Source organism: Oryzias latipes, chromosome 19 (genome assembly GCF_053564925.1).
Source record: "Oryzias latipes strain Hd-rR chromosome 19, Olatipes_Hd-rR_3.1".
Taxonomy (NCBI): domain Eukaryota; kingdom Metazoa; phylum Chordata; class Actinopteri; order Beloniformes; family Adrianichthyidae; genus Oryzias; species Oryzias latipes.
In genome coordinates, this window is record NC_136255.1 from 4,797,100 (window position 1) to 4,814,613 (window position 17,514).

The window sequence follows — 17,514 nt, forward strand, 5'->3', positions numbered from 1 at the left end:
GATGGAGGGAAGTTCACGGGGAGAACCACAAGTGCAGATCCAGCTGTTAAATCATGCAGGGTCTGATGGGTGAGGGTCAGTCCCTGCAAAGGAGGTCCCATTCCAGATCCCGTCTGGACTCTTTTCTGTTTACATTCTCTCGGGTCCAAGTGCAGGTTAGGGGATCTTTCTGCTTTCCTTTAGTCTAAAGCATGTGAGTATAAATGCATGATGGGTCATTTCTTAGTGTGATAATAAAGTGAAGAATGTGCCACAAAGATGATGATTAGGGAATTTGAGATTAATCTGGGATTAGTGAGGAGTGATTACACGGAGACCTGCACAGACAGTGACAGTGAGTTTGGAAAGTGTCTTTGCAGACCCATCATGGTGAACATTTTACAGTTTCAGATCCTCACATCCTGACCTTGTTTAGATGTCCATCTTCATGGTGTTTTATGCCCCCTGTTTAATGCAGTGATTGTTTGGATGAGAGATGGGTCTATCTACTGTAAACCTCATCATAATAAGACATTTTAGTAGTAGAAGTACAGCAACTAGTGCTGTCTTCTGGTCCTAATTTGTATGAATGAATATGTTAAAATCAAAGGGACTAACTTTTTGCGGGAATATTTTAACTCAGGGAGTAAAAATATTAATTTGGTTTGGTTTTAAAACAGTGCTGTTCACGTGATAAGTGTGCACTCCTTGTGCACAGCCTGACAAGTAGAAATGAGAAAATTAGACAATCGAAGTGCAGTTTGGGAGGGTATCCTACAGGCGTCTCACAGGTACTTACGTATCACCTGCACACCTCGTGCATGAGGTCAGAAAGGAGTCAATGCTCGCACCTTACTAATCCTTGCGCTATCTTGTTGGGTCCAGATGACCCCATCCTCCAAGGCACATTAACATTGGGGAATGGGGTCATCTGGACCCTACAAGATAGCACAAGGGTTAATGACTAAAGTGTGGCATCAGGGCACCGAACGACACCAGCATCCATACGTCACAATTCAAGCAACTTGCATTATCCTTCTACGCTTACCACATGCACGATAGTTGTACGCGTCATTTCCATGACGTCCATTGAGCCTCAAGGGGACCACTAAGAAGTCGACCACTTCCCTTAAGATATGACCGCTCCACAGGCCCGGACAACCCAAAAACCTGCAGCACCTGTAGGGGGTCAACCCCCCATATGGGTGCATGTGACTAAAGCTTTAGTCATGACAAATAGACTTCTTGTATGTCTGAAATGTGTGCCTCATCCAAGGAAATTCTTCCATTTGAGTTAAAGTTTGTAAAGAGCAAAGCTTTTTAGATCTCAGGTGATTTCACTTCAAATAAACAAGGAATTAAGGGAGGCGTCATGTAGCATCAAGTGTTTCAAATCCTTTTATTTATGCTTTTCAAGCTGTTCTTGGGTTTAAGGTTGCACTCATTGCTCCTCAAACTGATTCACAAAGTAGTGGGACGGAGTTTTTTCACGTACAGGTTTGTTTTGAACGCTTTCACTTTTCTGTCCCTCAGCTGAACTGAGTCCATATTAATCTAATTTTCAGACCTAGCGAAGAATCATTCAGAGCTATGACTATAGCGTCACTCTTAGAAAAACATTTAGTTAGAGATTAGCTAGAGACTCTTCATTTGTGATGAAAATATGAAGCAGTGAACACCTGACAGCTGTAGCAGCTGGATCCTCCTCCTCAGGGCTTCGTCACTCGTCGCTCTTTGGGTTGTTGAGGAGCTGCTGGCAGGTTAAATTCCAGGCTTTTACCGTGGTGGGGGGCACATTTTGAATGCTGAGAGGCTTTCTGAGCAGTCGACACTGAGATCACTGAGTGTTTTCACGGGACGATGGTTTTGCTGCGCAACCTGGTAATGATTTTTTTTTTTCCTGACATTGATGGTAAACTGGCTGTCTTTCCCAGTTCAACCATCTGATAAAAACAGATCCAGAATGCCGTGCATTCTTAACTCCCAGCCTGACAGACAGGAGCTAATAAAGAGAACTGAATCCACATGTGGCAACGTTCTTCTGGATTCCTGATTCCTCTGGATTCTATAAATTTTCTATTCTAGTTTTCCTAATTTTCAGTTTGGAGGGCGTTTCCGTGTCTCTCTGTGGCATCTAACTTTTTTACAATACTTTTCTCTTTATTTAATAAGAAAGCTATTAGACCAAGAAAGAATGTCTTCTCCAGAGTTACGTCTTCTGAAGCACAAATTCCTATTTCACATTGTTAGCAGACAGTCTGCCAGTTTTTCCTCCACTTTTAAACTGTTGATGCATCCTTAGGTGTGTATGTGGGTCGTTGTGGGTCTCTCTGGACCTGCAATGGACTTGTGTACGAACCAGGCTTCACCCAACAATGCGCCTTTTAATCCAGAGTGTCTTCCATATGGAATAATTCCAGTTTTGTTTGCTGGAACCATTGATGCTGGATTCATTCATTCATCTTCTTCCGTTTGTCCCTTTTGGGGTCACGGGGCTGCCGGAGCCTATCCTGGTCACTTGTGGGCGAAGGTAGGGGGCACCAGTCTGTCGCAGAAGAAGCTGGATAATGTTGCTAATTGTGAATAAAGGTTTCATAATTTGATGCAGTGGAAGGCAGGAGACCAAGACTCTTGAATTGAGACAAAATTTAAGAAATAAACACAATGAAAATAGGACAACACCAATCTTTGGTAAACCTGGAATTAGGAAAAAATAACGACTGCAAAGAACATTAACCTGACTGAAAACCATGAGCTGAAACAGGCAGAGGACTAACTGAAACAGAAAGAGCAACTGATGATCATTGAACCTGAAAAGTGGCAGAACCAACATATAAACAAAGCACGAATAAAGAAACTGAACAAAATGGGCCCAGTGCTTCACAAAAAACAAGTAGACTTCGGTGAAGCTGTGGGTCAAAGAACCTGCAGCTACATTCAAAATCCATGTAGAAAATCTACAGAAGGACATTTTTCTGCATTTGGTCTTTCTAATCAAAATTAGTGTTATTGTTTTTTTACTGTAAAACTCATGAAAGCGTTTAACCCTTGTGCTATCCTAGGCACCTTAACATTGGGAGTTGGGTCATCTAGACCCACTAGACAGTGCTCTGAACCTTTTTTCTTCAATGATTTGTGATCTTCACTGGTGTCCTTGGATTACATGAAATCTTTCCACCTTTATCCACTTTTGTCATGGTAGGGAGAACACGTCAATGTAGGGGTGGGGTCATTTAAGATAGCACAAGGGTTAAACAAATGCGGAGAAAGTAATTAGGAAAAAGTGTGTTGAAGACACGTTCGATCTTCCAAAACCCCCTTTTCAGATAAATGAGGGATTCGCTATTTCTCTGTTGATTTCTTTGCTTTTCCAGGAAAGACCTTTTATATCAGATGTAATATTTTCCACATAAAACTGCCCAGACTTTACGCCGGTTATACATTTTTATTAAATACTACAGTCTTTATCCTTTTCCTCTGAACATGCCCCCCCACCCCCCATTCATGGAATCATTCAAAATGCACAAATTAACCCGTATCTTGTTTTATTTTGCGCTCCAATGCAGAGATTAGAGTTTCTGTTTGTGATTTTTAAATCCTGACTTTATTCTCTGTCAGATAAATGCATTTAGACACTAAAGAAAAATACAATTAGAAACAACAGACCACCACAACAAGAATCAAGTTTCTAATGCACGAGGGAGAAAAGCAAGTGTGACAGAAGACAACCACCACGCTTCTCTTCTCCAAGAACTGCCTCTCCCAGTGCACCTTTTATCGATAATTCAAGTAGTAGTAGTAAGTAGTTCATTAGGGGGTGTCGTATAATGACCCATTTGGGTGGATTCTAAGTTCAAACAGTATTCCTTATCAGCTAAGGACAGTGTGTCGTAAAACCCCCTCTTCGTAGCTGGGGATGAGAAACAGATGAAAAAAAACATAACATACATTTAAACATACATTTAAACAAATACATTTAAACAATGATAATAATAAAACAATTTCCTTCACATAGTCTCTCCTGTTTATCATTGATAAATGTTAAAATCTCACATCCAATATCACATCTCTTTTCAGTTTTCTGACATCTTAATTTTCATAACACTTTCAATTTACACTCAGATGAGAAGTTTTTCTTTTTTTTTTTTTTTAAATAGTCATTACAGTTTCAAAATCATTACAGTCAACTTGTTCTCCCTTTAATAACAAGTTGTATTCTTGACTCAGAAAAACACTTTGTAGTCCACCATTCACTGCTCTGGAAATCATTGACTGACTACAAAGAAAAATGCACATAGTGAACACACAACATATAATCAGTACCATAAGAATAGGTGTCACTATTTTAAACAAAAATTGCCACCAGGAACCAAAAGCAAGCAAGGGGAAGAAATCCCAAGATTGGGGTTTCCTGTCATCCTGCATTGCCTGCTGAACCTTTACAAGTTGATATAATGCTTCAGTGATGCTGTGACCTTCATCTGTGTTGTCAGGAATAAACGTACAACAGGTATCATTTAACATTTTACAAACACCTCCCTCCTGAGCAACCAATAGGTCCAAAACCAATCTGTTCTGTAGAACCATAACTCTCATGCTTGACATTTCTTCATTATAGCCTTTAAATGCTTTAATTGTAGCGTTCAAAATAAATCGATAATCAATGGTCTCAATTCTGAGAGCGTTTTTAGCAGTTCCCACCCAGGGAAACAATGCCATAGTTACCTTTTGCCCCAGTATTTCAGTGTTTATGGTCTTCAGGTACATCTGATCCCCAAATGGAAACATGTGGTTGACATCAATAAGGTTACGTCGGTGGCACAGGTGAGAATCATGGACTGCAGAAACTATGAAAGTGTGATCTGTGACCTTTACGGGAGCACAAATCCCACCCCAGTCTCTAGGCAGACTGAGGTAGAGGGCCTGCCCACATAACCAAAACATTTGATCAACCACATAAGTACCATTGTTACCTGGCATTAAATCTGGATTAGATCCAACACAACGTCCTCTGGGGCAGGGAACCGCATAACCATGGTAGACTCTGTCATTGATTATCTGGACTGTGAAGGGAACAAGAAGTTCAAGACACATCTTTGTCGGCAAAATTCCTAAAAACTCTGTGCCATCGTTAGTTATGCAATGTGGAAACACAGTTCCTGGTTCCACACTAGCATTTAGAGCTAATGATTTGGTCAATTTCAGTTTTTTAAACTGGTACAAACTCTTACAACTCGGTCTTACAAGAGTACCATTTGAAGTGGTAACGGCTCCCGTACTAATATACCCTCTGGTACTATATTCAATAACACAGTCGCTCTTCCACTCAGAAAATTGCTTTGCCTTTAAATTTGGATTTAGGGATGAAGCTGGAATTACAGAACAAACATAGCAATCAGATCTATTCATTTCCTTAGCCAGTAACATAACATACCTATACCAAGAATTTGTCATATGCAGGTGAGTCATGTTCCTTCTTTGACTATTCAAAACATCATGTTCATCAATACTCAGCCATTGTCGAGAAGTGTTTAGTCTTTCCTCGTTGGTTGTTCTTCTTGAAGGTGGATAACGATTCCAAAAGAACCAAATCCATGTGGTGGCTCCTGCTGAGAGTAGCAGGAACAGTAGACCAAATAACCTGTTTCTTACGCCAGTTAGACATGCCATGGTGGATATGTACCTATCTTCGGGAGGGAGAGATTACTAGCACATCACCTCCTCAAGTCCTCTAACAGTGTAGGATCAGTGTAGTGCAAAAGAGATCTGGTGTTCTTTCTTCCCTAAAACCAGGGGGATCTCCCTGTTTCTATACAGCTGCCTCCCTTTGCAGACAGACTTCCCCACTAAGCAGTTGGAATTAGCCTCATCCAGATGCAGTGTGATAGGTGGATCCAAGACGTCCTTTCAGCAATCTTTAGAGCTGTTGGTGTAGTCAGCAGGACTTGGAATGGCCCCTCCCCCCATGGGCTGGACCAACACTTCCTTTTTATGGCCTTCACAAACACCCAGTCACCAACCTGCACTGGTGAGGTGTCCTGTGGAGATAAAAAGGAATCTGGCACTTGATTTGTCCTTTGCACATCTTTAGTGGTAAACATTTTTCTCAAATAATCCACTAAATTTGGATCATCAACTGGAGAATGTGGCTGTGTAGGATCAAGGTCTGGTAACCTATAAGAACGTCCAAACAACATTTCGAAAGGCGTTAAAGGTTGATCTGCTGTGCGTGTGATACGCATGCTTAGTTGAACTAAGTCAATGCAGTCAGGCCACTGTCTGTTTGTCTCTTCCATGCATTTCTTTAGCTTTGATTTGATAGTGCCATTAGTTCTCTCAACTAATCCTGCACTTTGTGGGTGATAACTACAATGTCTCTTTAGATCAATACAAAGAAGTTGAGCCATTTTTTCTATCACTTTTACCAAATTTACCAAATGTTTACCATTATCACTTCTTATCACTTGTGGTATGCCAAAGGTTGGGATAATTCTTTTACAAATAGCTTTAGCTACTGTAATAGCATCTTGTGTTGCACATGGAAAAATTTCAACCCATTTACAAAATGCATCAATAATCACTAAACAATATTTCAATCCTTTACTTTTATTTAATTCAATAACATTCATATGGATTGTATGGAAAGGAAAAGGTGGTTCAGGAAATTTTCCTCTTTTTGGTCAAACATTGCCTTGGGGATTATGACGCAAACATGTAACACATTGTTTACAAAAAATTTTTGAATAGAGAATAGATTGATAAGTTTTATAATATTTCTCTAATAAATTAATCATCCCCCCTGTTGAAACATGGCAAGGCCCATGACTCAAAATTGCTGTAGATGGATTTTGGTAAAATAGGTTTTCCTTCCGTGCTGACATAAAGACCTTGTTCAAACTTTGCTCCCTTTTTCAACCATGGATCTTTTTCTTGTTTTGGTGCGCTGTACTGCTTTCTCTTAAAACATCAGCAGTTGCATCTGCAGTCACATCCTCATTAGTGCACATTTCTGCATCTTTTGTGGCAGCATGCTTTGCTGTTGCATCTGCAAAGGCATTTCCTGTAGAAAGAGGATCTGTTTCTCGTGTGTGCCTCGCATTTACATATTGTCACTTTAGATGGTAACATTACAGCAGTCAATCATTCTTTCAGTAAGTCTACATGCGTTACTGGTTTTCCTGTTGGTGTTTTAAACCCTCTGGGAGTTATTCCAGGAAGCATGTTTAAACTAGGCTGACTTTAAGCCTGAACTCTGGCTGAAATCCGCCTGAACTTGCTTACTCTGGGTATGTCGGTTCCAAAAGACCGGATATAAGTTAGCGTAATTACGCTCCACTTGGTAGCCGTGGGTTACTGCACGTACACAGAAGGTACATAAAGACATTCTCAATGGATCGGCGTTTTGGAGTCACCATGGAAACACGTGGTGAAAAAAAGAGAGCGCTATACTTCAGTGAGACAGAGTCGGAGATTAATGACGGCTATGAAGATTATACGTCCATCAAAAAAGTAATACGGCTGCATCATCAAAAGAAAAGAAAGAGTTTCTGCTTGTAGTAGAAGAACAAAAAAATTAAGTGAACGAGTTTCTGATTTTATTTCCATTTTCCTTGTGACGCATATACATATATATATATATATATATATATATATATATATATATATATATAGATAGATAGATAGATAGATAGATAGATAGATATAAATAAGTTTTATATATATATATATATATATAATTAATAATATAATATATATATATATATATATTAATATAATTATATAATTATATAATAATATAAAACAATTATATAATAATATAATTGAGTTAAATTTATTCAACCTAATTTCTTACGTCTATAAACTCAATAATAGTTTATACAACTCAAATTTACATATTTATCTAACTAAATGTCATACTACTCCAATTCAATTAATATTTTTTCCATCTTAATTAATTTTATATCTTGATCTCTCTTATGTCTAAGTTTGAGACGGCAGATATGCTCATTTTTATAACAATAAAAAGGATGGGGAAAAAATACACTTTGCGCAGAAATTCATTAAAGAATTTTCCATCATTGTAACTACAGCAATGAACGGTAGGGGTGCCATAACTAGTCATCCTCTCCTTCACTCTCACTCATGGTGCAGAGACATAAGCATAGTAGGACAAAATTGTTCGGCGAAACATAGTAAAACAGCTAAACAACTAAACAGATTTTGTCAAAAACCCACACTAAACCCAAATCTGTCCAGAAAGGTAAAGGAAATGGTATCCCACAATCCCTTGCGGTGCCGATCTAACAGCAGCACCAAAGTTACACCTACTTAATTGAATTAATTTGAATGAAAGTAAAAGAAATGTCTGATAACTGTGTTATTTTTAAACTAACTTAACAAAAAATGATTTATCTTAAATGAAGCAAATTATTAAGTTAGATCAAAGTAAAAAAGTTTATCTTTCCAACATCCATATGTGATCTTATCATCCTCTCACAGTGTAAAAAGTATTATCTGAGCTTCTTCATCCACTAAATCATCTTCAAATGGACACGGCATGCTGCTTCACCTCACTAAAAAAAAACAAACTAACCTTCAACTAAACCTGCTCCAAACCAGGTTATGTTCAGAGCATTGAGTTGCCATGGCAACTTGACCTACCCTGAAACATACCTCCATTTCTGGAACCAAAAGCTGAGGTTATCAACTTCCTTAACCTCAAACTTACCATGGGAGCTAGCATAAGCTGCTTTCTGGAATACCCCCCTGCTCTTCCACTGTTTACAAAATAAATGCACTGTAGCAAATGCACATTGGCTATCAGTGTAACTGGCTTATCTTTAAACAGTTAGCATGTTTCAGGTAAAGCTGTCAACTCTGTTGATTGTGCTGAGGAATTTCCAGGCAGGGGTCCTGCCTTCAGAACCTTATCTTGAGTTATGACAGCGTAGCATACTTTGTTCTTGCCTGTTTCATCCTTTTTTGCTGACCCATCAACAAAAATTGTTTCTCCTTCAGTGAGATCTAAAAATTCATCACTAATTGGTTGAATTTCTAGTTGAGATTCATCTTTTATCTTGTCATTTTTCTACCATATATAGTCAATCTGATTTCTTCCTTTCAGGACAATCTTTCACCCAATGATCTCTCTGTCCACAAATCCAGCATCCATTATTATCCTGCTCTGACCCTCTGTTGCCACTTCCTCTAAACCTTCCTCTAAAATTTCCTTTTCAGCGACCACGCCCTTGGCCACGTCCACGATTTCGTCCTCTGTTCGTGTTCCTTCCAAAAAACACATCACTACTTTCATCCAGCCAAAAATGTATCTGCACTTTGATTCATAAATTTCTTTTCATTCACCATCACTTTTTCTGCATGAACAGCAAAATCCATAGACTGTTGCAGCGCTCCTGTAGGCAGATCTATGTAATACTGTAATACAATGATGTAATACTGTAATTACTGTTAATTTTTCCTTATCCAGTCTGCAATCTCTGGTGTAATAGCTTGCAGTAAGGCTTGTTTCAGCTGCTGTCTATAGGGACCATCATCATTATCATCATTTCTGAGTCTACTATTAGCTTTAAAAACTTCTTCAAATCTGACTCTAAAATCAGACACTAACTCTCCATCTTTTTGCTTAGTTTGACCAATTTTTCCATAATCAGGTCTCATTGGAAAGGCTTCTCTAATTCTTTGTCCTAAAAGTGTAAGACTTTGAATTAACTCTTGACTGTTATGCGGAAGAGGTCTGGGTGGATCGTCATCATCCATAGGGTTCCAATTTCCCTTTACTTCTGCCCAGTCTGCTTTCATAGCAGTCATCCATGCTTGTTGACATTCAATGCCATTCAGATGTTAAGCTCTCTGAACTTCCATCATTTCCCTGTGAGAGATAACTCCCTCTACTGCCTTCTTAACACCATTTAATGTCCAGGTGCTAAACACAAGAAGTGTAGACCTCTGGCCATCTTCTCCAGCTCTGGGATTGGGCACTTCAATCATTGGATATGTCTCTGCAAGTTCAGATGAACCTCCAGCTTCTTCCAAACCAACCCCCATAGTTTCTGTAGTTTTACTTTTCCGAATGCCATTCTTTCTTTATGTTGCTTCATTTAACCACAGTTTGCACACATTAATTCTTCCCTATTTTTTATTTCTTTTTTCTTTTTTATTCTGTTTTGTAACCATTGAACTATTTCAGTACATGACTGTACTCCAAGGTTCCCCTTAAAATTGTAGTTTTTATCCCATTTTCTCAAGAATGTAGTTGGACCTGGATGAACTCTTTCCATATATTTTGAATCCCCTGTTAATTCAACTTTTCTATTTGAATTCCCCCTTTTTTTAAATTTAATTATTTTATTTACGTTAGTGACAGAGAGTGATCAGAACCAACAGAGAATGTCTCTCAGGACCGAATTCCACTCCCCGTGCAACAAGCTTCTAGGTCAGACCTATTGTCTGATCTGGTGACACGTTTCGGGTCCTCCCAGGAGCAAAACCCGTTTTAGACTCTGGGTACTTTTCACCTAAAGCCTAATGTCTTTTTCTACTTCAACAAGCAGCCTTGTGTTAACACCGCAAGGTTTCCAGCTGCCCGCTGCCTCGAACAAGTTCACTCCATTTACACACACACTCACATTCACACCAAAGAAAAACCTTTTTTCTTAGTTTTTCTTTTTCTAGGCCTTTTAGGGACATTAAGCCTGTTGCGCGTTTTTAGGCTACAGGACTCGAACCTGTCCCTTTCATAATTCTGGGCCACTTCGAGGACTCGAACCTCCGAGTAAGCGCTTTACTTGCCTTGTCGTTGTGGTCTGACTGGTTCCAGATAGCGTCAATCCGGACCCAAGGAGCAGACCAGTCAATTGGCCGACTTAGAATTCACTACGACGGACTTTCCTCCGGAGACCTAGTCTCACGGGCTGTCGACAGACCTCAATCGGCGTGGTCCTCCCCCAAGGACTCAGATATGTTGTCATCCGGCTCGAGGGACCAAAGAATGTCAGATAAATGCATCTAGAGATTAAAGAAAAACAATTAGAAACAACAGACCACAACAAGAATCAAGTTTCTAATGCAAGAGGGAGAAAAGCAAGTGTGACAGAAGACATCCACCATGCTTTTCTTCTCCAAGAACTGCCTCTCCCTGTGCTGCTATTATTACAATTTCCAGACAAAGAGAAAAGTTCATGAGGGGGTGTCGTATAATGACCCATTTGGGTGGATTCTAAGTTCAAACAGTATGTCTTTTCAGCTAAGGACAGTGTGTCATAAAACCCCCTCATCCTAGCTGGGGATGAGAAACAGATGAACAAACACAAAACTGTTTTCTAAAAAGGTCAATCTGAGTTAACATTTAAATAATTTATAAATAATTTAAATAATTTCCTTCACATTCTCTAACCGCCTCTTCATTAGACAACGTCGTCACACTTGGCTGATGCATAATGCCCTGCGTTTTTCCTGATGAAGCCTTGGCATTGTGGGCGCCATGTGGGCGTGCTCGCCGCAGACATTTATGACAATTATGAGTGAATGAAGAAAAGGCTGTGTGGGTCTGGAATGCAGCTCTGTCTTCTCCTGTTTGCGCTGCTCTGATCCTGACAGCTTCAAGCAACAATCTTCTCTGTGGGACGCCTTCAGACCCCCAGACAGCTAACCGGGAGGAGGTGTTTGCTCCTGGAGGGGGAATGAGGAGCACCTGTGTTTGGGAGCTGACCAACAGTTGGAAAAAGACGATAGGAATGTTTGGAGCTTAATAAGGAAGTGGAACAGAAGGGGAGAAAAAGGCTGACAGGTGGAGGTGAGCAGATGGGGAGGCTGTGGTGAGAGGAGTTATTATTACCCCCCCCCCCCATCCTACATGAGAACAGCTGGAGGAGACTTGACTCCCTGCAGACACGCAGAACCTCAGCCGGGCTCGGCACTCCTCAAAGCGCTCTTCCTGTTGTGACGGGAATGCTGGGAATATCTGAGATGTTGGCTGTGCGGTGCCCCCCCCTCACTGATGACTCTGAGGAATCCAACAGGATCCTGACAGGACCTGGACCAGAACCAGAAGCTGAGGACCTAGACTGGGACGGGTACAGCGCTTCACTGGAGCACAGAGCAGCAGCTGTGGGTGACTCATGCTTCATGGTGGTGTGTGTGTGTGTGTGTGTGTGGGGGGGGGGGGGGTGTCCTGGCATAGGTTGCTGCAGAAAAGTGAATTTTATTTTTAGCAAAAGTTTTTCTGACTGTAAAAATGAGTTAAGGTGTTTTGAAAAAAAAAAAAAAACTTCTGGAGAAAAAAAAAAAACATTTTGAACTTTTTGTGGTCAAAATTATTTGTCTTAAGAATTTTCCAAAGAGAAGCAAAAATCCTAAAAATGGTTTCACTGAGGTCCGGTCTAGATTCTATTATCTTTCAACATATAAAATCATTAAAATCGAACTATTTTGTGTTTTAACTTTTTCATTTCATGACATCTTTCCGAGAAAAAAAAACAAATATTCACCAAAAAAAAGCTATTTTTGGCTGTTTAAAACACAGTAAATAATAGCGGAAAGAAGAATCCTGTGATAGGAGCTGCAGCTGTGACTCATTCATGTGAATTTGATGCTGAAGATGCTGAAATGCACCAATCCGAGCCTTGAACGTTTGTGTCCCAACTTCACTCACGTGAGTCTTTTTTCTTTTTAAAATGTACAAGAGCACGCGCAGAAACGCGAATCCGTCATTTGTTTGGCACAAAATCTCAAGTTTAGAAAGAAAAGACCCTATTTAATGTTTCACATATTTATTTGTATGACATTCTTGCTAAACAAATCCCAACAAACGAACAAAAAGGTCCGCAATCAGTCGTGTGTCTGGAGCTCAGACACACAAACACCCTCGCATTGGCGACTGAAGCAAGGACATGCACTAAGATGAAGGTGGATGAAGATGATGTTGGGGTTGAAGGTCAAGCGGGAGTGAGTGGCTTCTGCAGGAGGGCTGAGGTGGAGGAACAGAGCTGAGAGGAGCTCCACCAAACGGATGGAGGCTGACTCAGAGCTGAGGCCTTCAGCAGAACTAGTTTGTCTGGTCAGTTGTGGTTGTTGTTCCGCTGCTTTAGTTCATCTGTATGAATGAATAAAGTGACGCTGCTGCTTTAGTTCAGGGGATTCATGGAGCCACAGCCTGTGTAGTGAGATCCTCTTTGTTGCTTCTTCTTCTTTGACCAAACTAATCCTCTCAGATTAACTTGTTGTTGCAAACGCTCAGATTAATGGGGTCATGTTTCATCCCTTTGTCATTCCGCTTCTGTTTTTGTCCAAAAAGCTGCAGTACAAGTTCAGTTCTTTATAAGCTGACAAAGATATCCTGCGTCTGGTTCCTGTGAACAAATGAAACACTCAAGGCTTTTTTCCTGCTAGGATCCGGAGAGCTCACCGGCCTTTCAGCATCCCTGCGTGCAGCGGGGCCGGTGTGAGCTGGAGCGTCAGCTGTCCGGCCTCTCCGACCGTCTGGAGGAGGAGGAGGCCTGCTCCGCCCAGCTGGCCCTGCACAGAGACAGACTGGAGGAAGAGTGCTGCAGCCTCCGGAGGCGCCTGGACGGCCTGGAGACGGCCCTGACGGCGGCTGAGCAGGACAAGCAGGTAGGACATGCCGGGATCCCCTGCAGCCTTCAGGTCCACACAGAGCTGCTGCTGCTCAGACCTGGTCTGCAGCGTCTTCCTGTGGTTTTTTATGGGGTATAAATCTGGTTATTTAAGGACATTTATGTTTCTAAAAATATGAGAAAGAAATCAAAGATTTCCTAAACTTCACTAAATATTTTAAATGCATTTTATTCAAATTTTGTTCTGAAATAAATGACTGTTTTTATGAATATATTCGCACGTGGAGCCGTTTATTATTTAAAAGTGTCCGATTTTTCAACATTTACACGATTTTGTTGGTTCCAAAGAAAATTCTGATAGTAAAATGTGCAATAATTCACTGAAAATCTTTTAAACTTAAAGCAAACCTATTAAAAAAGTGATTCATTGGAGAGTACAGAACTGAATTTAAGTGACACTTAAAGGACAATCAGACTAAAGTTATTTTCATATTTTCACTACAGTTTGTTGAAAACAAAAAACGTTTTTTTTCCATCATTTCCTAACTGAACGCAAAAAAGCTCAGAAACTCAACGTTTACATTTAAAAAAAACAAATTTGCTTTTATTTTCACTGAAATGACAGGGGGGCACTGAGATTTGGTGGTTTAAATCAGTGAATAAAAATATCTCATTTATTCCAAATCTAATAACTGTAAAATGTATTCTTACAAGAATAATAAAATTCCTTGTTCCTAGATTGTAAATCACATTTTTCTGTCGTATTACTGTAAATTTGTTTTCGCCTTGCAAAAAAAAGAGAAATTTATATAAATAAATGTGTTTAAAAAGCTTCACTAATGTTTGCGTTTATGTGCCACTGTTTTGGGGAAAATTCTCAGAAATGTCTTGATTTTTTTTCCTTTTTCAATTTAAAATGATCCTTAGATGAATAAAAATTTAGTTTTAAAAAAAGAACAAAAGAAAAAGGTAAGTATGATTCTTTGCCCAGGGAAAAGACAGTTTTTCTGGATTGATGAGTAGCTGAAACATGATGCTGGATGGTTTTTGACTTTTCATTCTCTACATGGAGCCAATTTGAGCATTTTAGGAGCTGAAGCAAACAAACAAACAAAAAAAGCAGCACAGTAACTTCTGCTCAGAGGTTTTATCAGCAAACACTTGAGCTCGTCACTTCTCATTAAGTCCAGGGAGTGATTCTTTACAACTGAACTGCGATTTGAATCAACAGCCTCTTAATCTCTACACTGTGTTGTGTTGACGGTACATCAGAGCAGATTCATAAAAAACTGTCATAATGATCTATGCCCTGGTGAAAAAAGCTGTTTTTGTTTTTCTCGCTGTTGTGCGTTCAACAAAGCAGTGAGCAGAGACTCCTCTGAGAGTTTGGAAAAATTGTTAATCCTTCAGAAATGTTTCGCTTTAAAACATAAAAGAAACAATGTAAAGCAACTGTAGCCCATCTGAGAGCTGAGGAATGAAAGCAGCATGTTTGACCTTCATGTGAACCAAGGCAGAAACTCTGAAACAGCTCCTGATGAAGCACAGCGCTGAACCAACAGCTGACTTATGCATGTTTGTCTTTAGAGGCTGGCATCCACTATGGGAAAGACTAGATTAGCACAAGGCTTTGGGAAGCTAATATGTCATTTCAACACTTTTCAAAGCAGACACAGAAAGAGTGCAAATACTTTATTCCTAAAAGAATACAAGGAGTCTGTAGACATATAGAACCTAGAAGGGTCCTGACAGCAGCAGGAGTGGTGAAACCACCACCAACGCCAATTACTTTCTGACAGTTACGTAAAGCTTTTGTTCCTGTGCGAAGGTTGATCTGTAGGGGTGCTGCAGGTTTTGGGGTTTTCCGGCATTGAGGAGGGTCGTAGAGAGGAGTGGCTGCATCCTTAAGGGGAGCACAGATTCGTCTTGCGGTTCTCTTGAGGCTCGTACGGCCAACTCAAGGGACATCATGAAAACGGAACATACCATTGTCGTCGGTGTATCGTGAAATTTGTAAGGCTATTTGAAATTGCATGCAGTTATGAAGTCCTTATGTAGGGGACCACAGATGACCACATGTGATCCAATGGGATTTAAGAATGTAAAGCGCAGGGATATTAAGATTCAGGCAGTTTTGGACAGCTAAAGGGTCCTGAAAAGAGGTCCTGAGATTTTTTTTGTGTTTGAGCACTAGGGGCAGTAGAGAGAGAGTGACGGACAAAGCATGTGTGTGATGGCGAAAGTCGTGAGGTCCGAGCAAAGATTTTCGAAGAAAGGCGGATTAAAGAAAAACCCAAAAACTCATGTACGCCTGAATTATCATCATTCAAGAGTGTACGACGGATACAGCACACGCTAGTCATCAGTTACTGGCTCCTTACGGACTGCATGCATGCATGAGGAGTGACTGAACAATGGACACATTGTAAGTGTGTAAGTGCTTTGAGCGTCTGGAAAAGTGCAGCTAAATCTAATCCAGAGAGAGAACGCTGTGTGCCGTGTGCAGGTGATACGAAAAGGCGGTGCATCTCCATGCATTGACACAAAAAATTGAACGATCAATATTTAGTCATGTCTGTTCTTCCCTCCGCAGGAATTCTATTTCCAGTCCGTTCATGTGTCAATTTCTCGGCAGACAGTCAGGGAACCGGAAACAGGTCGTGGTTTCAAAATAAATAAATAAATAAATTAAACTTTATTTTATACTTAAGGTGACGTGCCCATGCGATAATGCACGTTAACGCCACATTTAACACAATTTTCCTCTGTGGACAACAACAGTTTACTTTTGGAAGTACTAAAACATAACATTTATGAGATAAAACATGCATGTTACAAAGACTTGATAAGGAAGGAGAAGGGATAGGACCGGATTGCTTCCATTTTGGATGAGCACATAGAGAACGGAACAAACTACTTGACAGGGGGAGTGGCATGATAAACCACTACTCCAGAAGCCGAGGGGGGGGAGCAATGGAGTCAATTTAACCAACTCATAAGACGGAATCCCACGCAACGCAACGGAGATGAACTGAAGACGGACCAGTGTAAATTCAGGGTTAGTGCCTGGACACAGTCACTACACTCTGAACAGAGTCTACACTCTGATGGCCAATTTCTTTATTTATAACAGTCAGGAGCCAGTCTCAACATCACTCACATGCCCCTTGGTCCGTCCACAGGACATTCATGGGTTAAAAATAGAAAAATAGGTATAATATGCCTGCGCCTCACCTATATGACAGTCAGTTTTATCCTTGCGTCTTTTATAACTGTCTACTATAACCTGTACATAACATTTTCACTCTACGGGTTCACAGAGAAGTCTACAACCTTGATGTTTCATGACAACTACCTGTGTGCCCCGGACAGGTTTGCCCATGTTTTACCCGAAAACGACACACCTGTAAGGACAGTTGAGACAAAGAAATAGCAAAAGATCATCATTTTTGAGGGTTTTCTTCTCATATTGCAAACAAGCTGTGACAAATGTCAAAAAGCTGCCCTTTTATCTGCTTGTTCTGGAGCAAATCTAAACTGAGTGAAAAGCCAAGCCCCGACATTCCAGTCTGCAAATGACTACAGGTGCTTCACACACTTGGTTATAACGACCAGCAGCGGCTCAGCTCCGACCTGTTACCGTCTCTGTGGCTTTCTGAGAACTTCCTGACCATTGGCGAGGCTGTTTCTATGGAAGCGCTGGCAGAAGAGAGACTCAAAGCAGAATGCATGACAGTTAAAGTGGAAAAATGCCCAAAAAACCAAATAGACGATGAAGTGAATCGTTCATATGCCAGAGAAGCTTTCTCTTTTCATCCCAACTGTCTGATCTGTTGGTTCTAGCTTCCACTTGGGCTTCACCTAAACACCACCACCACCCTACAGCTTTTTCTGCTCAGTTTTGGGATGTTTTTATCATTTTATCGTCCCACGAAACTTCAGT

The 17,514-nt window shown here is 40.4% G+C and overlaps 1 protein-coding gene across 2 annotated transcripts in view; it reads left to right on the forward strand.

Moving 5' to 3' along the window:
- The window catches only part of LOC101168994 (putative uncharacterized protein MYH16), a 59,271-nt gene that overhangs the window by 12,070 nt on the left and 29,687 nt on the right, over positions 1–17,514 (forward strand). Inside the window, exons 1-2 of one of the 2 annotated variants that reach the window (XM_020712018.3) lie at positions 11,850–12,105; positions 13,387–13,608. In XM_020712018.3, the coding sequence (XP_020567677.1) occupies positions 11,947–12,105; positions 13,387–13,608 (381 nt within the window). In that variant the 5' untranslated portion in view covers positions 11,850–11,946. Of the gene's footprint in view, positions 1–11,849; positions 12,106–13,386; positions 13,609–17,514 lie in introns of those variants that run through there. The other variant, XM_011488463.4, reaches the window with a different exon arrangement.